At 27.5% G+C, this 9,650-nt stretch overlaps 1 protein-coding gene across 1 annotated transcript; it reads right to left on the bottom strand.

Moving 5' to 3' along the window:
• Positions 1-2,886: 2,886 nt before the first annotated feature.
• Positions 2,887-6,873, bottom strand: LOC129967050 (protein atonal-like). Its single transcript, XM_056081695.1, has 2 exons — positions 6,683-6,873; positions 2,887-4,717 (listed from the first exon to the last, which is right to left on the bottom strand). Exon 2 carries the CDS (start codon positions 4,693-4,695, stop codon positions 3,841-3,843), a length of 855 nt encoding a protein of 284 aa, XP_055937670.1. The 5' UTR covers positions 4,696-4,717; positions 6,683-6,873; the 3' UTR covers positions 2,887-3,840.
• Between the last annotated feature and the right edge of the window lie 2,777 nt (positions 6,874-9,650).

Below are 9,650 nucleotides of genomic sequence, written 5' to 3'. Positions count from 1 at the left end.
CTTGCTTCAAAATTGAACGTTATAAATATGCTCTCCTCCCTTTTCTTAAAAAGCCCATAATTACATAAATTTCAAAAAGACGACATAGAATTTAAAAGATTATTATCAAGACTTAAATGTATAAATTGCGATAGCATAATTGAAGAATATTGAAATGATGAATGAATCATAAATTTAACTATCCAACATGTGCTATTTGTCAATATATATATGAATGTGGAACGCTTAAATGCATTATACAATATAGTAAACAAAAACACTTCATATATTTTCTTCAAATTTTGTACACAAAACTAAGAAGCGTCAAGAAGATATCAGGAAGGCCTCTAAATAGTTAATAAAACATTTTTTTATTAATTAATATTGATATCTTCATGTGAAGGAAAGATCATTTCATCTTTTATCTTGTCATTCATATTGAACTTAAATATTGCCGATATTTTAAATCATCTTATTTACCTTCGAATGGTCTCTCTAAATATTTAATTTAATTATACTATTTTTTTTTAAATTACGAATATCTCATGGAAAAATGACTGTTCAGCTGATTTTATAAATCTTTTGATATAATCTGTATTTTGCCGATAAGATTTAAAAATCATTTGGAACAAACCATATTCACAATTTAAATTTTTTAAAAATTTCAAGCCCCAGGAGCATTTTGAATGCTATTAATATTTTACATGAAATTATTATTATAGATAAATAACCATTTTATCTAAAATAACAATTAAAGCCATAATAAAACAACAATAGCCATGGCAAAACTTTTTTTCGTTGTACGTATGTATGTGTACATATTAATATTCTGTCTAGTTCTTTAATTAATATTTACTTTCTTGTATGTGATTTTGCACCAAATTGCTGGTAATAATTTATTTGTTGAAATAGCGATTTATTTTTAGAAGTTTCTGTCATTATATAAGTGCGTATAATATGGCACAGAAATATCGAAATATAAGGTAGATTTTGTTCATTAGTTACCTTTTACTTATGCATTTCTGTAGTATAAAAGACATGAAAATATTCTCAACCTGAAAAATTCCGTCTTTATTATTTATTTAATAATATAATGTTATGTAAATATTGGGGTAATTTTTTTTGTTCACTTATCTTTTTGTAAAAAACAAAGAGACAGAGAGAGAAAGAGAAAGTATTCATTGTGCCAATTATCATAAAGTATTTATGCATCCTTCAAATTCATTTAAATATAAATAATAGCATTAAAGAAGATTTTAAAAAAAAGGACTTAATCGCGAAAAAGCATTTCCTTGCAAAATAATGTTCAACTGAATGGATATTTCTGTTCTTTCTCGTATTAAGATTTTGTAAAAAATTTTAAATGTAAATGATAGTTAAATATACTTAAGCTATTTCAACCGCTTCAAATTAATTGTAAACAATGTAGCTAATTAAATGTCATTAGTTCTCAAGAAAATAAGAAAGAAAGAATTCTTGTGTGCTAAACATCAATTTATTATTAGATCAGTTTTGATATTAACCAACTCTATTGTTCTTATTTTGTGGATTCTTATATTTAATAGATACCTATATTTTTCAATTTTTATTTCTGAAAACCACTTTCTTTATTTGTTCAACTTCGAAATGAAATTTACAGATAAAATTTATAAATTTATTTAATTATTTGCGCCTGAACTTTATAAGTGGCTGCAGTTTTTATGACATCATTTTCGTCATTGTTATTGGTATTTCTAAAAAAATAATGAGGCTCTTTTGGATTCTTAATATTAATTTAAACAAAAAAAAATCTTTCTATTTAGCACTTTATTTTCTAACACTTGTACACTGTCATCGTTTGCAAAAGGACCTTTTCTCTTAAAAATCGTATAGTTTTTATTATTCTATTAGAATGAATTTTATTTATATTGTATTAATTTAAGAAAAACATCTTAGGAAATTTTTCGGGATTCTTTAAACAATTCAAAAATTTAAGTATTACAATTTTCTTTAGTTACGAAATGTTCCCTTTTTATTCATATGCATACATAATAAAGCACTAAAACATCAAACAAGCTCTAACTGTATATGGACTTTAATAGTCTTGTAAGTTTATTTATGGGTAAAAATCAAATAATCTGTTTCTTACTAATATCCATTTTTATGATTTTAAATGAATTATTTGTTCAAACGTATTTAAAATTACAAATTATTACTTTTACAAACTTTTGAATGGGCATTGTGAGAAATAAAATTGTTTTATTTTTAGGTTCATTTTATAACATAAGCAAAGAAAGTTTATATTATATAATCATTCTTTGTAAATATTATAAAGACTAGAAAAGTAAATATTATTTATTTTTCCAGACAGTAGTGTCACTGGTTGCTCAAGTTTTAGCTATTTTCCTTTTTTTTTTTCTTTATGGTATCATAAACAGGTTTATTTCAGAATTAGACCTTAGATTCCGGTTAATAAATTAATTTGCTAAAATTTTTCTGCTGTTTTTATAAGAAGGATAAAATAAAATACACTTCTTTAAATAATACCTTCAATAAATCTTAATCATGTCCACTTTGAAATTAAGTCAATTAAATATGTAAAATTCGTCATTTCATATTTTTTCGCAAAATATATAAAAGTACATTTACACAAATTGTTATAAAAGATGCCTACTTTAGAGAAATAAATTTATTTTCAAAATATTTCATAAAATATTTAAATTCTTTGTACAAATGTTCATTTTGGAGAATATTTTACATTTTACTGGCTCAAAATATTACGACAAATTCATGGTACATTAGAAGTAAATAACAAGAAAACACAATTTTCATTTCAAAAATATAGATTCCAGTAATATAGAATACATTAAAAATATCATATTCATTCAATTAAATGTGGGGATGTAAAAATCTTGTATTGTTCATGCATAAAAAATCAATTTATTCACATTTTAATTTGCAGTGATAAAGATGAAGTTTAAATCTTAAATTCATATGGAATGAAATATCAAATAATTTTAAGAATTTATTTGATATTTTTTTCATTTCTTGGCGAAATATCGATTCTTATTCTTTTTTTCCCCCCTTCAAACAATAAAAAAAACTGCGAGACTTTAAATACAGAAAAAGTATCCAAAGAAATTAAAGTAACAAGTTTTACAACTTATAGACTAGAATACAATCATGGCATACAAAATTGACTAACATTTTACCTGGGAAATCTAAATAAACATAATGCAAAATTCCTCCTATTGCAGGAGGATGTCTAACAAAATTGCTCAAAAAGGAATGAAAGCAACTTAGGAAATACAATGAGGTATTTATATGTGCGATATTCAATAACATAGTTGCATAACAAAAAATATCACGAGTCTTTTTCATAATACTTTAGGCATATATTGATGAAAAAAATGAACATTGAACAACTGTTTTGAGCACGTTTGTACTAAAATCAAACATACACTGAAATAAAGTAGAAAAATTGAAAGTAAAAGACTGTCTGAAAAATTGAAAATACTATAACACAAAATTTTAGGAAAAACATCTATGTTCTTAAGACTAAAAGAATTACATCTGTAATAAGTGTTTTTCCAAAAACATAGTTAAATACATGAAATACTCTCGTATGTATCAAATTAGTCATTTCTTCTCCTTTTTACAGAACAGTCTCTAAAAGGAGTGTTATATAAAAAGCACCATTTTTATTATTTAACCTTACTTCAAGATAAGAATTAAAGTGCGAATGCAAGGAACTTTTCCACAAATTGGAATGTTGTTACCCATGTCACTGGAAATAGAAAATTGGCACGAAGTCCCTAAAAAAACACACTTCTTGCCAAATTTGGCTTCAAATGCGAGAATGGATGTAATGGACAATATATCTTACTCTCTCAACAATAGTTCACTTAGTGCTGTGATATAACTTTGAGCCATCTGCAAAGTCTCATATTTGGACAGCTTCCTGTCGTTACCTATGGACGGAACAACGTCTCTGAGGCGATCAAATGCAACGTTCAGGCTGTGCATTCGCCTCCTTTCCCGTGCATTGGCGGCCAATCGACGCTTCTTCATAATCAGGGGTGCGGGAGCCCTTTCGGAAGTTTTGCGCTTGGTTGAGGAACGCATCGGGGACATTTCATTGCTGTCACCAAACAAGCTATCCTCGTCATCCCCCATGTCTTCTTCTTCTCCAGGAATGCCAGAATCCGAATTCAGTTGAGACTGTTGATTCTGAACAGTTCGGTAGTTGCCTGAATAGTTGGGTGAGGTATTATCGTCTTGAACTCGAGTTAAAACCCCATCCTGGGCTTTATTCGAAGTATTGCTAAAAGTGAAGGCGTTACTAAGATCGGAAATTGTCTTTGGGGCGATAGAGCTGTAGTGTCTAACTGGCCTGATACTCGTAGGGCCGGTAATTGCCTTTGAGCCTTTGTATGCGAGATTGGTTTCAGGGAAAACAAAAGCAGTGCTATTCATCATTTTCATGGGACTGCAGTTGGTGAGATCATAAAATGTTCTAATGGTGTTTGCATTGTCATTGTGACCAGGACTCGGGATACTAGACGTGATGCTGATAGGACTGGAAGAAGGACTGTAATTGCCATCAGAATATGATGTGTATATGTGGGCGTACTGGTTGTCATGCAGCATGTCCAGTTCCACCTTCGACTCCAATGAAGTTTGAAGAGTAGATTCTAGATAGTTAAGGTTTCCTTGCTGTCGCATGATGTCCATCATGGAATGACTATTGCGGGATAAACTGAAAATAGAAAGATGATACATAATTAGTAAAGTGAAATGTAAGCAAATACAGTATAAAAATTCCAAACTCCGTCAGATCTGATATGGAATATACATTGTAATATAACTTAAATTATTTACGTTGAAAGTTCGTAAAAATTCTTTTTAAATTATATAGTTTGAAAATCAATTCTGGAATACAATAAAAAAAATTAGACATCAGTATTTTATTAGAATTCTCTTTCTAAACTGTTTTTTTTTTTTTTAATCAGTTTCAGTAAGTTTATTTCTGAAGTCTGCATAAAATCATGAAATCGCATAATCTAAATTCAATGACAACAGGTTATTTTTAAAGCTTCGATTTTTTGTAAGATATCATATGCATAATATAAAGCAGAAAATTTTTTATTGAATTTATTGTGTTTAGTTCCACTCATGTGGTTAGAAAACTTCCATCAGTAAGAGATTTTCAGCTACGAATACTTCCATTGCTAAATCATTTTTTTTCCTATACTTTAAAAAATATACTTTGAATTGCAATTAAAACTGTAAATACCTTCGATTTTTCGTATTTTATTTATTAATTTTGATTTAAAACTAAAAAGTAAAACACAAAAGTTTTTTTTTTAAAAAAAAAGATACTGATAGTTTAAGACAATATCTTAAAAACAAGGAAAATCATGAAGTTTCAATTAATTAGACATATGAATGAATGATTAAAATTAGAACGAATTTATATGTAATGCAAACGCAAATAAGAATTAATATAAAAATATTGGTATAATATTAAGCGATGATTAAAGTAATATCTTGAAGATTCATATCTACGCATATTAAAGCATTCAGAGTTAAGACTGTCCCAATAGGGGCGTTAAGCTCAGAAAATAAAAATGAGCACAAATACAATTGCGTTAAGTTATTTAAATGTTTGATTTTGAAAATTTGTCAAAATATGCATGTCTAATATTTGTGAAAATATTGAATGAATTTAATTCTCGATGCACTTACAGAAAATTAGCATTCATAGTGCAGTTATTGTAATGGAATTATTATTAACTTATTAACAAATGATTGAACCAAATTTTTGCCAGTTTCTATTTTCTGATACTTGTTTAAAAAATGGAGACTTGTGCATTTCAATAACTCTTAAAAGATAAATTAAAACAAGTTTGTTAGAATATGGCACGCTGCATTAGTTACTATAATAAAATGAACTTTCAAGCCAAATTTATATTTTTTGAAAGAATTTTAAAAATAAAAGAGTATCTTCTTTTTTTTCCATAAATATATATTCACAAACAACTTTAATTTTAATTTAAGTCGGAGATATTTTTATGCTAAATACATCGAACTTTTTAAAAACCATAAAATATTATTCTACAGAAATAGTCTCGAACTCAAAATCGATGCTTTTTTTTTTAATCCACGCGCAATTTAAGCTAAATTTATAATATTTACTAGAAAAATTCGGAAGATTAAAATAAATATATTCCATACAAAATAATTGTCCCTTGTTTTCTATAAAAGGGACATAGAATTCATCAGGCTCCATAAATCATAAAAATTGCTTCATTTTATAAATTGTAAAATATCTCTTGGCATATATTAATAAATAATAAAATTTAGCGAAACATTTTTAAAAGTCAAAATCGTGTAAAAAATTTTGCTAAGAAAACTAATGATTTTTCTAAATGAAATTCGCCAATTTCCTCTTCAGATATAACGCATATATAATAATCCAAATAACAAAATATAGCATATTTGGTTTTCTTGTACAAAATTCAATTACAATTTTTAAAAAAATCAATGTGTTATCGGTAAAATAGAAAAATATTAGATTTTGTTCTAAAAATAAGCATTTTTAATTATGTCATTATTTATTCATTATTAATATAATATTTTAGCAATAATAAAATTATGATGTATATATATTTTTAAAAATTCAATATTAAAAATCAAAAGTAAATAAAGAAATAAAACTTACTTTAATAAAACATTTAACTAATCGAAATACTAAATCAAAATGGCATCTCCTGAGGCACATGCATTAATAATTATCCAATTATTTCTACGTTTCTTCTTTCACCAACACACTTTGCACGTCAATATAAACAAGGGTAGCACCGAATCAACACGTGGTTATGAACAGATACTAGCTACTGGAACTTGACGATTGGGCTGCACACCTATAGACTTATGAGTTCCCTGTCAGAGTGGGTCCGTTATATACCTGTTGTGGCATGGGAAGTGCCCCCCCCCCTTCTTTGCGTGTCGCCGGCGGCGAGGCGTATCATTTCGGGGAGGGGGGGTTACTTTCTGTAGAAGAGAGGTATTGGGGCGGGGTTCCGACCATCAAGTCTATTCTGGCGGGAAGCAGGGGGCAGAAAATAGGATGGAAATGATTTTTTCCCCCGACGCAAACTGATGAGTTTTAGGCGATTCTTTGCTCGTACAGATAAGAGTGAGTTTATGATTGTCCCAATGCTACTGACTACTCTCTTTCTGTAATAGGGTGTTAATAGTTGTAAAGTACATATTTAGTGTTTTCTGATAGCAGTTGTAGTGCATCCAAAATTATAAATAAACTTTTATGAAATGTTCTATACTATCAATTTATGAAACATTATTTTTACAATAATTCTGACGTAGATTGATATTCGTTTTGTTTATTTATCTCAAATGTTCTAAATCCTTTATGTCGCCTTTCTAGAGATATAAGAGGGGGGAAAAAAAATCGAAAACGCAAAAACTGTCTCGCTTTCTTTCACCAGATTCTTTATTATATATAGTAAAATATAAAAGATAAAATATTATTTGATAAATTAAAAGATTATAATTAGATTCATCTAAAAACGTTAGAATTCTCTTTTATTTACCATTTTTTCACTTTCTTATTTACAGTTGTATTCTATTTTGGACGATGTGGTATAATATTATTGAATAAAATGGGATTGTAAAAAAAAAAAAAAAAAAAAATCCAACCGGAAAAAAAAGAAGACAAATGGAAACAGTTTCAGAAACCCAATATGTAGTCTTCAGTTTTGAATAATTCATTTTATGTATTTAACTTTGCATATCAAATGCATGATATGAATTTTTGATTTATGGTTAATAAATCTTTACTTTCCATTTAGTTAAGCACTACTGAATAATTTTTTTTATTTTCTTCCAATTTATGATTCCATTTTTGAATTAATAAAATGAATATTTCCTTATTTTACTGACATTATTGAAGAAAAAATGAGGAAATATTTTTCCCCGCCTTTTGGTTTCATACCTCTAAACCTCTAAATGAAATTAATTTCACATTTGGTGCTTTCTTAGTAAAAAAAAGCGGGGGGGGGGGGTATTGCTCTAATTTATTAATTCATAGAATTTCCGAAATTATATTACCTTTTTTACATCAAATATTCTATCGATAATATAAATATTATACACTAAAGCTGCATATTTCCTGAGTTTCAAATATGGTTTCCATCAGTTACCTAAATTTATTGCTCATTTTATCAGTGGCAGTTCTTTAGGAAATACGAGTTGTCTTATTAAAAATTCCAAGTGATGAAAGTAACAGCAAATTTGAAGCGGATACATATTAAAGAAAAGATCGCTTAAAGTGTCAGCAAAAGCTGGAAATTTAACTATAGATAAAATTTTTGTTAAAAGGTAGGTATTGAAAATTTATCAGCAGTAACAATTGTATTTCAAATCACTATATTTGTAAATAAATTTTTGAAATTCGAGCTAAACATAATGAAATAAAATCGTATATTAAAAATCAGACGTTTTAGAATAATAATTTTGAAAGCACATCCAGTACTATCACTTATGATGAACTTCTTTTTAATACAAATATTTTTAATTTTTATTACAGAAAGTATATTTAAATCGAACTTAATTCGGTCTTTTTTTAAGCTATGGGAATATGTGTGCATAATGCATAGAATATGAATTGTAGCGTATTCGTGTGAAATGCATAAAATGAAAGGAATATTTTTCTTTATAATTCACGGTCACACTAACCAATTTATTTACTTTCATTTTGTCTTAAAACTGTCCATTTTATTTTGTTTTAAAACTTGGTTTGTCTTTTTCACTGACAAACTGGCTATTCGTATTCAAATATAATCTTCGTCGTCAGTTCGAATAATAATGAACGATTATAATATATATTTTTAAACAATGTATCAAAAAAATTGGGAAGAAGCCTTAAGAAGTTACTTATACTTAGGATAAAATAAAGTACGCAAAAGTCATGTTTCAAATGCACATTATCATGTTTATAAAAATTTGTAAGCAAAAGCTGAAATTTTGAATGTCTGCTCTGATAATTATGAGCTACCATGTAGAGAGCTGCAAGTGACTAGGACACTAATGGATGACTCACTAAGATGTACTGCATGGCTTAAAAATAATTAATCTTTCTTTTAATTAATTAGTATTTTCAGAATAATTATATAACATTTTTTAATAAAGAGAATTTCACTGCAAAGAAAATCAATTACTACGTCTAAAAATAAATTTAACTACTTCGATTACTGTGAAATCATTTGGTATCATATGAAAGGCTACTTATCTTGGTGATATGTGAATATTATAGATTACTGCTTTCTTAAATTATTAATAATTACATCTGAAGTTAGTATGTTGTATGCTCATGTAAGATGTTACTGAATTTTCAAAGATAATTAACTTTTCAAATTCGGTTAATTTAAAAATTTTAAATTTTAATAATTTTTAAAAATATTTCTTCGAACCGTTTAATGAAGATGTTTTCAATATTTCTCTACTTTCTCCAGACACATCATAAATTTCCTCTCAATGAGTTTCAATATTTTCAGTCCAATTGTCTGCAGACTGGCTTCTGGCAACTTTTTTCTATAAAACAAGTAAAAATCATCTCGAAGATCGTCTGTTTCTGGGCACTGTGGGGCGTGAAAACATAGACCCAGACA

The sequence above is a fragment of the Argiope bruennichi genome, chromosome 1 (assembly GCF_947563725.1).
Source record: "Argiope bruennichi chromosome 1, qqArgBrue1.1, whole genome shotgun sequence".
In the NCBI taxonomy this organism is placed as follows: domain Eukaryota; kingdom Metazoa; phylum Arthropoda; class Arachnida; order Araneae; family Araneidae; genus Argiope; species Argiope bruennichi.
Note: the sequence above shows the minus strand (reverse complement) of the source record. Positions and strands in the feature narration are given on the sequence as shown.